This window comes from Rhinopithecus roxellana, chromosome 5, assembly GCF_007565055.1.
Source record: "Rhinopithecus roxellana isolate Shanxi Qingling chromosome 5, ASM756505v1, whole genome shotgun sequence".
NCBI lineage: Eukaryota > Metazoa > Chordata > Mammalia > Primates > Cercopithecidae > Rhinopithecus > Rhinopithecus roxellana.
In genome coordinates, this window is record NC_044553.1 from 60,509,894 (window position 1) to 60,527,783 (window position 17,890).

General features: G+C 43.9%; 1 protein-coding gene across 2 annotated transcripts; it reads right to left on the reverse strand.

The window, feature by feature from the left end:
- Positions 1-8,453: 8,453 nt before the first annotated feature.
- Positions 8,454-17,134, reverse strand: NGDN (neuroguidin). Of its 2 annotated transcripts, XM_010366535.2 has the most exons (11): positions 17,035-17,133; positions 16,662-16,721; positions 15,763-15,834; positions 11,311-11,448; positions 10,977-11,061; positions 10,841-10,893; positions 10,472-10,595; positions 10,213-10,381; positions 9,267-9,423; positions 9,063-9,120; positions 8,454-8,641 (listed from the first exon to the last, which is right to left on the reverse strand). In XM_010366535.2, exons 1-11 carry the CDS (start codon positions 17,044-17,046, stop codon positions 8,622-8,624), a joined length of 948 nt encoding a protein of 315 aa, XP_010364837.1. In that variant the 5' UTR covers positions 17,047-17,133; the 3' UTR covers positions 8,454-8,621. The 2 variants fall into 2 exon arrangements, with proteins under 2 accessions (XP_010364837.1, XP_010364838.1); XM_010366536.2 differs by lacking the exon at positions 15,763-15,834 and having other exon boundaries at positions 17,035-17,134.
- Positions 17,135-17,890: the final 756 nt, after the last annotated feature.

The window sequence follows — 17,890 nt, forward strand, 5'->3', positions numbered from 1 at the left end:
GTTCTCCAGAGCCCACCTGTGGGGCTAAACCCAAGGCTGGGAAATGAAACAAAGCAGTTTCAGGGTAAGGTACCATAGGCTCAGTCAAAGTGGCACATACAAATGCTTTCTAAGCCTATTTTCTATTCTAAGCTTTAACTAACAATAAAAATTATAAGGAAATGTATTAATATAGCTACAATGGTAGTTTTACACTAGAAAGAAATGCTGTAAGATTTAGAGTTACCAGCATTAGTGGAAGGGGGTGGTCCATAGAGCCTTTTGTTATTTAAGTGATCCTGGGACTGAAGAGCTTGCTGCAAATGATCAGCACAGAGAGAATGGAGCATCCAGAGTTCCAGCATCCACCACCACGTGCCACCCAGCCTCAAGGTATTTAGCAGAAGGAGTATGCTAGCCAGCAGTAAGGTCAAATTAAATCTGGAATGGGAATTTATTCCCTGCCTTGGTACTCTGGAGGCCCCTGTAGTAGGCTAGCCTATGCAAGGCCTGCGGAAATGCTAATCCCATCCCAGTGAGCTAGATTCCTCAACCAGCCAGCCAAGCCCACACACCCTGACTGTCTTGCTGCTGATGCTGTCTCAGCATCAGGCCAACCAAAGCCAGCTTTTCACACAAAACCTGGCCACGTTGCTGCCTTCAAGGCTGCCAGTGGCTCTGGGGATGAATTGGGGACATTGGTTTCTAAGGGGTAGTAAATGGAATGTCAGACCTGGATGTCAGAGAAAACAGATTCTAACACCAGCTCTGCTAATGATTTATTTGAATAGTCTTAGATAAATCATTTCCCCCTATAGGGCCTGTAAGCAAAAGAAAACAAAAATCAAACAATTTTAGCTACAGCAATGTAAGTACCTAGAAAAAAAATAGTTAAAACTCAATTTACTGCTCTCCCAAAGGATGCTAAAGCACAAAAGTCTCTACCATTCACTTCAACAAATATTTATTGGGCCTTGCTTTTTAAAAGAGGGACCTAAACAGAGATCACTGTCTATATTACATGAAACCATGATCCTAACTACAGTCCCCTGAATAGAGCAAGAAAGATCTCTAAGAAAGGAAACAGGAAAATCTGCCGAGGAAATGAAGAGGCCACTGGCCTCTGCCTCCACCAACACATGTATGCACCTTAGGAAGGCAGGAGAGGCAGGCAAGAAGACAGGGCTCCACAGGCACTTCCAAGGCTCAGACAGTAAGGTGAGGGATTGGTGTTCTAGTCCCTGCTTTTCACTTGGCTCTGGCAAACTCTGCCTCTCCCCATAGTCCAGGATTCAGTCTTGACCCACACATGCTGAGGAAATGGAAGCCAGCCATTCTAGGACTGCCACTTAAGCTAAGGAAGATCTCCTCCCAACAGGGAATCAAGAGGTCCATATTTTGGCCTATTCCTAGGATATACAGAAGTCAGACTCAGCACTACCATCCAGGGAGTAACTAGGATGCTATTAATTCATAAAGAATAATCCAATGAGAAAAAAATTAGCCATCCTAGAAACTGGATAACTTTACAATAAAAAACACTGCTGAATTAGGTGGTTGTGGGGTACTGGTCTCACAATGAAAGGTCTCCAAAATAAAGTTAAGAAGTGAGATGATGCAGGAGCTGACATAACAGTCTAAAGAGTGTGGGTGTATTCTGGAAAGGCTAAACAATACAGGTCACTGTGGGCTGAATGGGGCAACCATGTAAATTCAGCTGTGATAAAGGAATGACACGGAATGACAAAAAGAGGAAGCAGACTACAAGAGTGTGCCAAGGTCCTGCAGCCAGAATTGTGCTCAGCAGTGACCAGAGAGCCAGGATGCCCATCACATAAGTGTCACAGCTGTCCTGGCAAGAACCTTCTAAGGACACAAAAGATCAGTAACAGGACATCTCCTCCAGTCTTCAAAACATAGGATAATGACAGTAGAAGTATCCTTAGCAATCTAATCCAAAAGTTTCTGGATGAAGCCACTATTATCTGAATTACTACTAATCCCTAGCTCCCATTTTCCCAGCATGTAGAACCCAAATCTGTAGTTTCAGGTAACACAGGATCGATCCCTTGCCAAGTGAACTCTCATTATCCAAATCCAGGAACTGAATAGATGCGGACAGCAAAGGATATTTTCTCTCTCCCATAATGTTTCCCCTACAAAGCCTCATCATTCTCCCCACCTACTCTTCAGTACTGACCCCTCAGTTCTCACCCTATTCTCTTCTAAGCCACTCTCATCTACAGCCCCCTTTCATTGGGAGAGTCATCTGTAAGATGTCAAGGATAGAACAGATAATGAAAAAGAAAGGGAGTAAGGAAGAGTGTAGATTTCAGGTAAGGAAGTGAGACGGAGATCCTGCAGACAGACAGAGAGAAAGAGAGAGACAGAAAGCAAGAGAGCTGGAGCTGGGGGAGGGGAAGAAGATGGCACTGCGGAAAAAAGAGCACCACAAAATTAATTTGAGGAAGGGAACAGTAGAGGAGACGTTGGTGGAATAACAATCAGGCAGTAGAGGGCTGGGGAAAGGGGGAGGGCGACAGGGTGGGGAGGAATGATGTTGGTGGGGAGGGCCCTGCCTGCAGAGCAACAGCAGCACCACCTATGGGTATGGTGAAGGGCTACAGGCTGCAACAAAAGAGGTCCTCGCCTGGGCATGGGAGTCTGGGGTGCAGGTTGGGAGGAAGAAGCCATGGCTTTTGCCCTTCAAACCTCTTGGTTACACAACATGCAGGCTAGAAGAATAAATTGTATATGGCTCTCCTTGGAAGAGAGGGACTTAAGGTAAGGGAGGGAAGACAGAGAACTCCCGGCTTTTTCCATTACAACGGGGTTTCCCCTTCAGAATTCAGGCAGTAGAAAAGACAAGAATATGAAGAGGGAGGAACACCAGGTACTGAAAGGAAGGTGAGCACCTGCTTATTTCATTACCTGGAGAAAGAGTTTTTATCTTTATTTCCAAGTGATTTCCTTTCCCCACTGGATATGAGAGAATACAGCTACCTCCCTGGGGCCATGAATGCCCCTCATTCGGCTGCTTCCTCCCAGCACTGCCTCAAAACTCCCAACCACCATTAGAAACCCCCAGGGAGCCACCAAGCTCTAAGAAGGAAAGAAGGGAAAGGCTCCCCCCCACCAAACAGACCAAGTGGGGGAGGACAGGGCGGAATGAAAGAGAGAATGCAAAAGCTCTGCAGAGGGAGGGGAGAGAGAAATGTGATCAGCAGTATTTGTTGTGCTTCCAGGGAGGAAGGATCTGTCACATTTTTAATAATAATAAATACATGAAGACAGATTTGCCAGCACTGCTCTGGCTCCTTGAGAAGTGTGGGGGAGGGGAAGCAATGCAGCTGCAGCACAGACCAATATCTCCCCCTCCCCTCCCCTATTAGATAGGCTCAAGTATTGCAGCAGCCCCTCCCCCTCTAACTGCAGTCCTCCCCTTCACAGCCCACCCTTTCCATGGTCCCTTCACACAGATCTGCCCCTCCTTCCCCCACTTGTATCTCTACTCACTCCAACCCCATTCTATCCTTTCAGTGCTGGTCCTCATTTAACACAGGCTTACTCTAGCTAGAAGAGGCCTTAGCTCCTACATATTAGATGAATGAATCTGCTCCCCCAATCCTGAGGCTGTGCTCTTTCCAACCAGTGCCCTTCATTAGCTGACAGCAATCTTCCTCATACCCCACACAACATTCCCACAGATGTAATCCAGCACATTTCAGCATTTCCTGGATTCCACCAAAAAGGATTGCTTTTCTCCCCCATTTTAATCTCAATGTGACCTCCTTTCTCACATCCTTCCTTAAATATAATGGCCATCAAATGCGTTTCTGTTTAGGGGGTGTCAGGGCCTCAACACTCGGTGACTACTGCCACCTATTGACCCAAATTTGTTCAAGATAGACCTTTAATACACTTCTTACACAGCGATGCTCTGTTATTTCAAAAGCATCAATAGCTTAAACATGCAAAGGCATGGCTCTTGGGGCTTCTCTGAGACCCTCTGAACAATGAGATCAAAGAAACACAAAAGCAAGACTGGGCAGAGAGCCAGAGCATTGATGCCTTTCCTCATGCAGAGGCAGAAAACGAGGCCCAAGGAATGAAAAAGCAACTTTAAGTTCCCTCAAGGTTCTCTAAGCAAAGATGAATAGGAAAGAGTTTTTCTCAAGGGCTGGTAAAAATTTCATGTATCACAATATAAATGATGTTACCAATGGAGCAGGAGGCAGGATTCCACTCACATACCTCCATCAAATTAGTCAAATCTTTGGCATGAATCTGGGATTTATAGACTTAAAAACGATTCCAGGGAGGATGGGAGACACTCAGAGGTGTTTGATTTTCACCCAATCTGTACCAGTCAGAACTTGGAGATTGGACAAACTGGGCTCTGAAAAAGGGCACGTCTATACCACGCAGTTCTATGGTTTAGCTACGTCCTATTCACCAACTAAAGGAATGAGGAGAGTTTGAACTCTCCATGGTGCTGACAATTGACGCACTAATACTCTCCCCCACAAACAAAACACATTTTTCCTAATAAGGTTATCTATGAAAACTGTTGTGAATTCCCAACAGACATTTCCCCAAACCTTCATAAAATCCTAACAAAACAATGCTTTTAAGGCAAAGACAGGCCTTGGTCAAACTCTCTTCCCTGTCCCCTAAGATGAAAAGAATAAGGCGGAGATATAAACTACTTGTATAGAACAAAGCTATCACATGATAAAACGATCACGATAAAACAAACAGGTAAGGTGCTCATGTGTGCATTAATGACAGCTATTACTTAGTGAACACCAGAAATGATCTGTTGTCAGCAATACACTGAGAAAATCTGATATTCATATGCTCTGAATAATCAGAGAACTGATCTATGAGTAGGAATAAGGGAAAGAAAAAAGTCAACAGAACAGCCATAACAAAATCCTAAAATTTTAATTCTTAGTTCCCTTGTTCTACTACCCTAACAGTTGTTCTCAAACTATATTCTAAGGTATTCGAAAGGTTCCTTGGGGGCTCCCCAGGAATCTTGGAGAAAGGGGGTCATAAGAACACGGAACTTTAGGACTCCTCATCCCCACTTCAGTCAAAGTAACCGCACTTACCCCTGTTTTACATATTGAGAATCCATGTAATACTCTATCAAACAATACACTCTAAACAGTGTTTGATGACTCTGGCACAAATATTCTCAGAAATAGTTCAACTTTTTACCAGAAACTTATTTCTGGTAAAATAATGCCTAAAAGCCAGGGAAAACAAAACGTCCTGGAATTAAAGACTTGATTGAATTAATATAAGGTCCACAAACGCAGGGATTTTGTCTGCTGTGTTCACTGGTATACCACAAAGAGACCAGAATTGTGGAACTTGGGGTTTCCTTGAAGACGAGGCCTCTAACAGAAATGCGGCAGTAGGGTGGGGGAGCTAGATTATAAACCATCTACAAATAAAAAAGATTTTTTAACCCTGAAGATTTTCATGAACCACAGGACACTTGAAGTCCTCCATCCTCAGTGTTCTCCAAGCACTGGTTCTACAACTTAGGAAAAATTGTTTGCCCTAAGTGTCTCAGCTTCCTCACTAGTAAAATTGAGATGTCATACATTTTATAAGGATTACTAGGTGCAGTGGCTCACATCTGTAATCCCACCACTTTGGGAGGCTGAGATGGGTGGATCACGAGGTCAGGAGGTTGAGACTTTCCCGGCTAACACAGTGAAACCCCGTTTCTACTAAAAATACAAAAAATTAGCTGGGCGTGGTGGCACGCGGCTGCAGTCCCAGATACTTGTGAGGCTGAGATAGGAGAATCGCTTGAACCCAGGAGGCAGAGGTTGCAGTGAGTGGAGATTGCGCCACTGCACTCCTGCCTGGGCAACAGAGCGAGACTCTGTCTCAACATAAAAAAAAAAAAAAAAAATTGTAAGGATTAAGCATAAAGCACTTAGCTCAGCATATAATACAATTTTTTTTGTTTTTTGTTTTTTTTACAGGGGTCTTGCTGTCATTCAGTCTGGAATACAGTGGCGAGATCATAGCTCACAGCAAGCTCAAACTCCAGGGCTTAAGCAATACCCCTGCCTCAGCCTCCCAAGCAGCTGAGACTATAGGCGCACACCACCACATCTGGCTAATTTTTTTATTTTTTATTTGTTTTACAGACAGGGTCTTGTTGTGTTAAACACGCTGGTCTTGAACTCCTGGCCTCAAACGATCCTCCTGCCCCAGCCTCCCAAACTGCCGGGATTATAGATATGAGCCACCACACCTGGCCAGAAGGTAGTATCTGTTTTGCTTTTTTAAAAAACAGTGCTTCCCTTCCCCTGACAGTTCCCATAATCCACAAATCTTAATAAATTAGAAACAAATACAGTCGTCCTAACAAGCAAATGAAGTGGTTTTAACTAAAGTATTTTTGAACAGAATCACTCATCTAGTTAGTTCAGTCGTAAAGGAAAAAAAGTCTCCAAATCTGTTCTTGTGGCTTTGTTTAGATTCCCTCGAGGAAACAGAAGTATGAGAGCCCAGGGGATGTCAGACTCCCTCAGATCTATCAGGGACTAAAAGTGAGCAGCCCCAGACATAAGCCCATCTTGGTGTCATCCACAAAAGCTGTAGGCTCTTTGACTTGAAGGGAATCTCAGAGATGAAGTCTAATACATTAATTTCTTAGCTGAAGAAAATTAAAGGCCAGGGATATTAAGTGATTCGCCTGAGATCACAGAATTAGCAGAAGACAGTCATAGGTCCAGTCTCTTAACTACTTTCTACCAGGCAGCAGACGACTGAAAGTAGACCCCTGCCCCAATCAGGCAGAATAGTATAAATCCAAATTCATAAATTCAGAATCGACAAGGTTTTAGTCATATAATAACCCAAATTAATGTCTATCGATATAATCCAGCAATACTAGACACTAAAATCAAATGTTCATGAGACCCAAAGCCTTTTTTAAAAACTCCAATGAATTAATTCTACAGACCCAACTTCTATCTTTTTTTATCCCTTTTTTCACTTTCTGTATTATCCAAGGCCTGTGGGATATCTCACCAACAGAGGTTATTCTCTCGTTAGAATACAAGATCTCAGATGTGTAACTCCCACCAGTCTCCTGGATTGAGTTTGGCTAATTATTTCTGTGGGATTTTCATTTGCTTGGCTGTTAAGCTAGGAATATTCTGCTTATCTGCTGGCAATTTTTTTTTTTTTTTTCCGCCAGCTCTTTTTTTTTTTTTTTTTTTTTTTTTTTTTTTTTTTTTTTTTTTTTTTTTTTGAGACGGAGTCTCGCTCTGCCGCCCAGGCTGGAGTGCAGTGGCCGGATCTCAGCTCACTGCAAGCTCCGCCTCCCGCGTTCACGCCATTCTCCTGCCTCAGCCTCCCGAGTAGCTGGGACTACAGGCGCCCGCCTCGTCGCCCGGCTAGTTTTTTGTATTTTTTAGTAGAGACGGGGTTTCACCGTATTAGCCAGGATGGTCTCGATCTCCTGACCTCGTGATCCGCCCGTCTTGGCCTCCCAAAGTGCTGGGATTACAGGCTTGAGCCACCGCGCCCGGCCTCCGCCAGCTCTTTATAGAAGGGTTGGCCCTTACTGACTCTGGTAAAACAACCCTCAGTTGAAGGCAGGGTAAGAGACTGAATAACACGACTATACTGACTCTTCACTCTAGCCTTTTTTTTTTTTTTTTTTTTTTTGAGATGGAGTCTCGCTCTGTCGCCCAGGCTGGAGTGCAGTGCCCGGATCTCAGCTCATTGCAAGCTCCGCCTCCCGGGTTTACGCCATTCTCCTGCCTCAGCCTCCCGAGTAGCTGGGACTACAAGCGCCCGCCACCTCGCCCGGCTAGTTTTTTATATTTTTTAGTAGAGACGGGGTTTCACTGGGTTAGCCAGGATGGTCTCGATCTCCTGACCTTGTGATCCGCCCGTCTCGGCCTCCCAAAGTGCTGGGATTACAGGCTTGAGCCACCGTGCCTGGCCCACTCTAGCCTTCTTACTCACTCTACTATTTTCTACAAACTCTCTCAGTAACTGACCAAAGATCAGCCTTATGTTCATGCTATTTCAGAAAGAAATGAAAAACATTCAGGGAAGTGGAGACAAGAATAATCTTCCTGATGTGGAAAGGTTCTATCTTGCTTTTGATTACAGCCAAGCTCCACAAGTTTCTTGAACCACTTATGCCACCTGGTGGCCAGCCCAGATAACACCAATAAAACCTAAAACTCATGTATTAATATCTCAATCTGTACTGTAACAAATCATACAGGAAGTTGAGGCAACATGGGTTGGAAGAGTTATTATACCACCCTCGTCTATCAATATTTTCCAATTTTTGGTTTCTGGGAAAAATATACTATCAAAGAAAACAATACAAATGTTTTGCACTTCCAAAAAATCTTTCCCTTTTCACCAACCACTCACCAAAAATATCCCAAACCCAACGAGTCCAGTCATATAACACATGTGAAAAAAGGGGCTTTAATTCATAAGTAAAATCAATTTTATTAGTAAGGTTCTTTCCACATGTCCAAAGCAAACAATTAATGAATTCCACGGAAAACAACCCATATACAAATGAAATTAGAAGCATCTCAGGATGACAAAAAATATACAAATACGTACACCCATAATCACCGCCGCCTCCGAAAACCTGAAAGGAAGGGAAACCAAGAATGAGGCAAAGGACAGTTAGAAAAGCTAAAGGGACAGGAAAAGAGGACATCTAGAGAAAAGGGCTCACAGGGGTGGGGTCTCCTAGGCAGTACTCTGAGTATCTTCCCAGGACAAAAGATGAGAAGTAGGAATAAAATTGAAATGGGATAATGGTCCTATTTAGGGAAGCCTGAACAGGAGCTGTGGGACCTTAGAGGTGGAATCCAGAAATTCATTTTGTGAATGATGCTGATTTCCAGCTTAGGAAAGAAAAAATAAAAGCCCACCTAAGGAGATTATTGCCCAGTACAGAAGAGATACTACAAGGGTTGGTGAGACGCAGAATGGCAAATCCAGAGAGTCTCAATTTGTAGTCCCCACCTTGCACCTGATCACCTAAGTCCTAGCAGTTCACTGACCTTTTTTCTTCCGACCTTTCTTAGGTATCTTCTTCCGCTTCTTAATAGGATTCTGATCCTGGAGACAGATGGAGAAGTGAAGGAATGGCACTGTGCTTTTGAGAGCCAGCATCCCTTCCCCAGTTTCTCATGGTAATAAGCCCCACACACATTTGGCTGAAAGTAAGAAAGTCACATCCTACTACAACCATATCTCAACCTCACCTCATCAAGATGAGAAGTTCCCCCTGTCAAAGCACTGATGTCACTGAAGTGCGTAAGGGAATGAAGTTGTGAGCTCATGACATCTGCTCGTTTTCGTCGTCCTTTCTCTCGCTTACTGACGCTCAAACGCACCATCATGCTCTCCTCATAGTTAATCCTGCCAGAGAAAGCCAGTTTCCAGCAGGCTCAGACCATGGAGATGGAAAGCTCCAGCCCAGAACCTGGCCCAAGTATTTACTCATCCCTTGTTCAGGGAGTTCTCAAGAAGTTTCACAGCAGATCAACATATTGATTTAGTAAGGACATATTGAATGTTCAATACTGAGCTTCCTCAATGAAACGTGCTCTGTGCTAGAACTTCCCTCATGCTAGATATGAATCCATAGCCTATCCATAATACTATTTAAAATATTATATCAACATTTTTTTATTTCAGCTCTATAAATGGGTTTCCCTAAATGTGTCCATTCATGCAAATCCATCAACTGTAAAGACTGCACCTGAGCAAAGTTGATGAGCCTGTATTCAATTACACTGCTTTTCTACTTTCCTTCCCTGAACTTATCTAGCACTCACAATGTCACTATAAAAACTATCTTTATTGCCTTCTGCACAAAAGTGAGAGCTGTGACAGTGACACACAGAATTTTAAAGTTGTACTATGTGGAACTGCATATATTCCTCTCTATACTGCTTTTTTTTTCCCCCTCGAATCTCATGTCGAATTGTAATGTACTGCTTTTGCTTTGAACAGTTGGGGTAAAAATTTTCCTAGTTCCTATCCTGTACTCCAAACTCCTGATTCTTAGAAACTATCATCCCAAATTTTTCACTCCATTTTCTACATAACATCAATTCTCTTGGTACCAAACTTAGTCACGTTAGTCTAAAGCATGAGGACAGGACTCTAGAGTGTAGGAACAATTTCTAATGCAAGGGCTCAGACCTGTGTTGGTCCTCCTGACTCTGGTGAGTAACATGGGGATGCCGAGCATCACGGATTTCCTCTGGAGCATCTGAGTACTGCTCCTTAAGTTCACGAATGACAGAGCTACTCAATGCCCGTCTCTTGGCTCGTTCTAGACGCTTCTTCTCCCGCTCAGCTTCTGTTTCATCTACATGATGAAAATAAGCAGGGGTTATCCAAGAACAGAGAAAAGAAGAGAAACAATTCATACTGAGGAGGCAGCAGCCAAAGTTCATACCATAATGTACTGGAACCAAGCGTGGAGGAACATATTTCTTAGACACTCCTTTCACAGATTTCTTCCCTGAAGCCTCAGACTGGCCATCTTCTACTTCATCTTCCTCCTCATCCTCAGAGCTCAACTACAAAAGAAATAATGTCTGCAAACTTAGGAAACATTCATAAGTGAGAAGAAAACCCAAAGCTGGAGTACCCTGGGGAGGTGGGAATATAAAAAGGGAGAAAAGGAAATCTCATACTCAGCATTCTAACACACAAGTTGGAAAGTCAAGTCCTAAGAGAATCCCAGGGGATCCAGGATCACCACGAGGCTCACCTAGGTATAGATATCTCAGAAAAAAATCAGGAGAATAATACAACCCCTTACCTTGCTCATCATATTGCTGGGATGAGGCTTAAAACGAAGTGGGTCATTCTCACCTGAAATAAATAACCCAAGGAATTTTACAAAATTTGTAACTTTCTGATGGTCCCCACAACTTCATGGTGGTCTCTTCACTTACTAAGGCTTCCAGTCACTGCAGTCTTGACCAGTTTGTCAATTTGATACTTCAGTTTTTGGTCCAAGGGACGAAGCTTTTCCAAAACCTACAACATGGTAGTTAAACGGGATTACATTTCCTTCCTAAAATGAAGCACACACCAGAGTCCCTATATTAAGGTGCCACATAAGGCACCTAAAATAAGTACAAAGTAGAGCAAATGAACAGAAAAACACCTTTTTAAATTTGGTTTCCTTAAACATGAGAAAACTCACTTAAATGAGAGCTACTATGTGACAGCCTTGGAGCTCAAGATTTAGAAACTTAAAACCCCAAGACGCCAAATGCTTCATACCGTGCGAATCTCCACCAGTCTCAAAACTCCATCATGTCCCTGAAGAGACCCTCCTGAGGCTTTGTCCAGAATGAGGTGGGTCAAATCCATAAGGTACATGAGCAGCAGCTGGTCTTTCACTTCCAAGAAGCTGAGACCCTGAGTTGAATAAAAGAGAAAAAGATGCAGATTTGGTTTTAGCCAAAGAACTAGGATGAAAGCCTAGGGTAAACAGGATGTTTCTCCAAGTTCAAGATTTTCCCAATCACTTCATATTAGATATCTGGAGTAGTCTCAAGAAGTAGCTGTGCCTAAGATGGCCAATGAGAAAGTTACGCTAATACAAGACAAACAACGCTCAGAGAATTCATAGAAGACAATGAGAAGAGGAAAATCGATAAACTACCCCCAAAAAAGACTATAAAAGGGTTTCTCAATCTCAGAGCTTTTGACATTTGACGCCAGAACATTTTTTGTTGAGGGCTGTCCTGGGCATTGTAGGTTTTCAGCAGCATCCTTGTCCTCTTCCCATGGATGGCCCCTCCAAGCTGCAGCAGTCAAAAATGTCTCCACACACTGCCAAATTTTAAATTAATTTAATCAAAGTAATTACTAATTTCCCCCCATACAATGGAATTATATGATACAGGTAAAAACAACGATTTATATATAATGACATCGAATTAAATCCATGTCAGCACAAGTTGCAGAAAGTATAATATGACTTCAATTGTGAAAGTGTGTGTGTGTGGGGGGGATATGATGAATACATTTTATACACATAGAAAAATGTCTACAAGACAACACACAAGTAACTGCTACTCCTAGGGTGAGACGAGGAAAAGGAAGAAATGGTGTACTCTAGACTGAAAAAGTGTTGCATATATTATTCTCATAATTTTAAAAATCTCAAAAAAATATACCACAGTGGTTATCTCAGAGTGGTGATTACACTGATTTTTCATTTTTTTCTTTGGGCTTTTATGTATCTTCCAAACTTCACAGCCCTAAGAAAACCTATTTCAGAGGCGTTAAACACTTTGGCCAAGATAACACAGTAATATAAGTAGAGCTAAGATTCAAACTCAATCTGACTCCAACACCTAATCCCTGGATGTCTTTAAGCCAACATGCTAAGCTCTTGAGATCAACACTACTGTGGTATAGAAGGAGAGCAAAGGATTTAGAGTCCACAAGCTGAGTTTAAGTTCTGAATTAGGTATTTGGTAGTCAAACATTGAGTAAGTCACTTAACCTTGTGACTTCAGTCTTTTTTTCTTTTTTTTTTTTGAGATGAAGTCTCACTCTGTTGCCCAGGCTGGAGTGCAGTGGCACTGTCTCAGCTCATTGCAACCTCCGCCTCCCAGCTTCAAGCGATTCTCCTGCCTCAGCATCCTAAGTAGATGGAATTACAGGTGCCTGCCACCACGCCCGGCTAATTTTTTGTATTTTTAGTAGAGACGGGGTTTCACCACGAATGGCCAGGCTGGTCTCGAACTCCTGACCTCATGATCCACCCGCCTCGGGCTCCCAAAGCGCTGGGATTACAGCCGTGACCTACAGCGCCAGGTCAACCTCAGTCTTATCAGTAAAATATATACGATATTTCCTTCCTGCCACAAAGAACAATTATGAGGCTCAAACAAGATAATGTGAAAGTACTTTGTAACCTATAAAGCACCTAGTAAAACTCTTTGGTCAAAAAGATAAGTTAATATGTATTTGTTCAACAAACAAACAAATATATAGTGATCTAAGAAGGATGCTGGCAACTCATCCATCTCCAAAAGGCACTGAAATGGTTCAAAGCATGGTACCCAAGGCCAGGTGTGGTGGCTCACACCTGCAATCCCAGCAATTTGGGATGCCGAGGCGGATAGATCACCTGAGGTCAGGATTTCGAGACCAGCCTGGCTAACGTGGTAAAACCTCGTCTCTACTAAAAACACAAAATTAGCCGGGAGTAGTGGCAGGCACCTGTAATCCCAGCTACTCGGGAGGCTGAGGCAGGAGAATCACTTGAACCCAGGAGGCAGAGGTTGCAGTGAGCCAGGATCATGCCACTGCACTCCAGCCTGTGTGACAAAGGGAGACTCCATCTCAACAAAACAAAACAAAAAAGCATGGTACCCAGGACAAAAACAGGTAAGAACTTGAGAAGCAGGCTCTTCTGATGTGCTTGGGCATTGTTAAATTCAAACTGAGCTACAAGCATATGAGAGAAAAACAAAGACTTAAATTTTTTTTTTTTTTTTTTTTTTTTTGAGACGGAGTTTCGCTCTGTCGCCCAGGATGGAGTGCAGTGGCCAGATCTCAGCTCACTGCAAGCTCCGCCTCCCGGGTTTACGCCATTCTCCTGCCTCAGCCTCCCGAGTAGCTGGGACTACAGGCGCCTGCCACCTCGCCCGGCTAGTTTTTTGTATTTTCTAGTAGAGACGGGGTTTCACCGTGTTAGCCAGGATGGTCTCGATCTCCTGACCTCGTGATCCGCCCGTCTCGGCCTCCCAAAGTGCTGGGATTACAGGCTTGAGCCACCGCGCCCGGCCACAAAGACTTAAATTTTTTAAATAAAAATGGACAATAAGAACATAAGCGAATGATAAAGGCAAGAAGGGAATATATTTTGAATGCTTAGTTATCTTTCTGTAAGCACAAATTTGCTGTAACTCCTGTGCTTAAAACTCCTTCAGTGATTCTTATTACAATGATTTTCATACTTGTGTTTACCCATAGAATATTTGGCTTAAATATCTTAGGACAAAAGCTCAATATACAAAAACAGATAATACCAAAGTTTTTCAGTTAAGCAGGAATGAGAGGTCCAGAGTTGTTGTTCTACACTGTCCCCAACCAGTAATCCCTGAGAAGGTTCTACCAGACCTTAATTTGAAAACTACAATATTTCAATTGTTGTTTTGTTTTTTCTCAGATGGAGTCTTGCTCTGTCGCCCAGGTTGGAGTGCAGTGGCGTGATCTTGGCTCACTGCAACCTCTGCCTCCTGAGTTCAAGCGATTCTCCTGCCTCAGCCTCCCAAGTAACTGGGATTACAGACAGGCACGTGCCCCCATGCCTGGCTAATTTTTGTATTTTTAGTAAAGATGGGGTTTTGCCATGTTGGCCAGGCTGGTCTCGAACTCCTGACCTCAGGTGATCTGTCCGCCACAATCTCCCAAAGTGCTGGAATTACAGGCGTAAGCCACCTTTTTTTCTTAGCCAGGCCCTTTTTCTGCTTGTTTGTTTAGACAGTCTCACTCTGTTGCCCAGGCTGGAGTGCGGTGGTGCAATCGTGGCTGATGGCAGCCTCGCCCTCCTGGGCTCAAGCAATCCATTCACCTCAGCCTCCCGAGTAGCTGGGACTATGGGCACACGCCACTGCGCCCAGCTAATTTTTTATTTTTTTGTAGAGACAGGTCTCACCACATTGCCCAGGCTGGTCTCAAACCCATGGGCTCAAGCAATCCTCCCACTTTGGCCTCCCAAAGTGCTGCAATTACAGGCGCATATTTCAATTTTAAGATGCACATTGTTTTCATATTTTAACATCTCTGAAATCAGGATGCGTGTTTCAGTCACTGGCATCTTGGTATTATGTCATGAGGAATTTTTTCTTTTTTTTTTTTTTTGAGACAGCATCTTGCTCTGTCACCCAGGCTGAATGCAGTGGCACAACCACAGCTCACTGCTGCCTCAACCTCCCAGGCTCAAGCAATCCTCTGGCCTCAGCATCCCGAGTGGCTGGGACTACAGGCACATGCCATCATGTCCGGCTAATTTTTAACTTTTGTAGAGACAGGGTCTCACTGTGTTATCCAGGTTGGTCCCCAGCTCCTGAGCTCAAGCAATCCTCCAGCCTCAGCCTCCTGAAGTGCTGGGAATTACAGGCATGAGCCACCAGGCCCAGCCTGTCACATTTTTTCTTAATATACACAATAAGTGGTATGTTCCAATTAATAACTGTCTTAGATTAGATGAAATCTGAAAGTAACTCCTCATTTGGCCTACAGTGATCTTCAGAGTGACTACTTTTTCAGTCTTATTTCCTACCCCCACCACACATAACACAGAAAGTACATCCTATCACAAAAACGGCTTCCTCCTTTCCCATAATATCACCATACTTTCAGGCCTTTGTGCATTTGCACATGTTCCTTCTTTCTGTCCCTCCTGTTTATTCCTCAAAATCCTATCACCTCCTCTGGGAAGCCTGTCCTGAATCCCTCTGCTCTTCTGGCAGTTAATTAATCCCCCCTCTCTTTGGCTACAGACTCCTCATAACTCTGTAATGTGATTGCTACTATTAGTACTTACATCTATTGCTTTGCTTTGTCTTCCCACTAGACTTCAGCACAGAAACTGAATCGTATTTATGTTTGAAGCTCGAGCACTTAGGATATATAAGACAATAAACATACAATAAAAGAACTACTGAGAACGTTAAGTCAGGGGATGCTTACTGCTTGAGTACATCTTACCTTTTCTGTAGGATAGGCACCAGCTTGAACTTTTTGTGTCAGTGATTGCACTTGTGCAGTTATAGCCATCACCTGAAATTAGTCCGAATGAAACAACTGACTAGACTGTATCAAATCATGTCTGCAAACTGTGAAGAGCAAAAACTAAGCAATGCCACCTAAAAATCACCTGAAACACTGTCTAAAGTACAGTACTATCTTCTCACTTCTGGGAAAGTATAGGGGAGATGGTTCTTCAAAAAGTAAAAAAAAAAAAAAAAAAAAAAAAAAAAAAAAAAACTTTCCATTTCTTAAAGAAGAGACCATCTTTTACTGAACCATAGGGAGGAGAAAAGGACTGGGACAGTAGTGACTGGAGGACTGTAATTTTGTTTGTACTGGTTGAACTTACAATGCATAAAACTACATAACTCCCAGACTTATGTCTTAATTTCCACTTTACAAGGGTGCAAAAGCAATATGCATTCGGTAGAAACCGTCCGTTTCTCTCGTGATGCTGGGCAGTGGCATGAAGTCAAAATTTTGACTTACGAGATTTTTGTATTACAATGGGTTTATCAGGCCATAACCTCCATCGTCAAGTCAAGAAGCCTCTGTATTTAAGTGTGTATTACCTGGGCACCCAACGGGCAAATCATGTTACCATTCCAAGCACTGGTTTCCTTAGCTATATGAATAAAGGAAAACTATTCAGATAATTTCTTTTTGGAGTTTCTTCTATTCCCTTGGGTGCAGAATCAATTACTTAGAACTCTGGCCTGGAAAGGTTTTCATTACATCACTTTACTCTTACGGTTTTTGGGAGCATTCATGTATCTCAATCACCAAAGTTTTGAGGCGAAGTACATAAAGTCAAAGCCAATCCATGACTAATTTATTCCAGAGGCGACACTACTCACTTGCTCCTGGAGATTTTTCAGAAGTGTCACGGCACTTGGCAGGTCTGACTCCAGCACCTCCTACAGAAGGGAGAGGAGGAGTAAAGAAGTCATTCTTTCCTCAGGATTATAAGAAGGCGGAACGTCTAGGTTGGGAAAATGCCCTCTCTCCGTCTGACACCCCAGACTCGGGGCCTTCACACTCCTGTTCACAGACTCGCCCTAAAGCCAGCCCCTTGGGTTACTGGACAGGAACAGTAACTCTAGGGAGGCCGCCTCCCTGAAGCAACTTTCATCACCACCCTTCCCTGGTACCAGCAGTTTGCCTCCAGCCGCTGAAGGGAAAGGAAAACTCCACAATAGCTACGCGAGGAAGAAACCACACCAAACTCACCAGCGCCGCCATCTTCGCAAAGCCCACTCCTTCCGGTTCCGTACTTCCTGAGCGCTAAGGGCGTCTTGATAGATTTGATAGACAACTGCCGCTTGCAAACCTAAGCCAATACGAATAAGGCCTCTCTCACTTCCGCCCCCAACGGGATAAATAAGAGGAGGAGTCTGATCTGGCCAATGGAATAAAGGAACTGGCTAAATTCGTCAGACTCAGTGATGTCAGGCCCAAAAAAAAAGCACTTGGCAAAGAGCGTGTGATTGGTAGACTGAGTAAAATGATTGACGGCAAGCCAATAAGAGATAGGCAAATAGTTGATTGACAGTTGGAAGGACCAATAGAAAAAAGGAATTAGCAGCGCGAACTTAGCGCTTATTGGCTCCCGTCTGCCGCAGAACCAGAGTCTTTTTTCACGGCACTTTTCTTGTAGTGCCTGAACAGGCCGCTAGGTGACGGGCCTCGGCTTCTCTTTGCGGTGTAGACGTTGCGGAGCCGCCATTGCTGGCTGCTCATCCAACGGCCACCGCGCCAAATTCCTCACAGACCCGGTGGCCCGGGGATCGATTCTGTACCAATACTCCTTGTGGCCGGGCGCGGTGGCTCAAGCCTGTAATCCTAGCACTTTAGGAGGCCGAGACGGGCGGATCACGAGGTCAGGAGATCGAGACCATCCTGGCTAACACGGTGAAACCCCGTCTCTACTAAAAATACAAAAACTAGCCGGGCGAGGTGGCGGGCGCCTGTAGTCCCAGTTACTTGGGAGGCTGAGGCAGGAGAATGGCGTAAACCCGGGAGGCGGAGCTTGCAGTGAGCTGAGATCCGGCCACTGCACTCCACCCCGGGCGACAGAGCGAGACTC

Coding starts and splice junctions, on each gene's coding strand:
- NGDN (XM_010366535.2), bottom strand. Junction 10,596..10,840: donor CCAGCAATATGATGAGCAAG/GTAAGGGGTTGT, acceptor TTTCTTTTGTAG/TTGAGCTCTGAGGATGAGGA. Junction 9,121..9,266: donor GAACTTCTCATCTTGATGAG/GTGAGGTTGAGA, acceptor ATCTGTCTCCAG/GATCAGAATCCTATTAAGAA.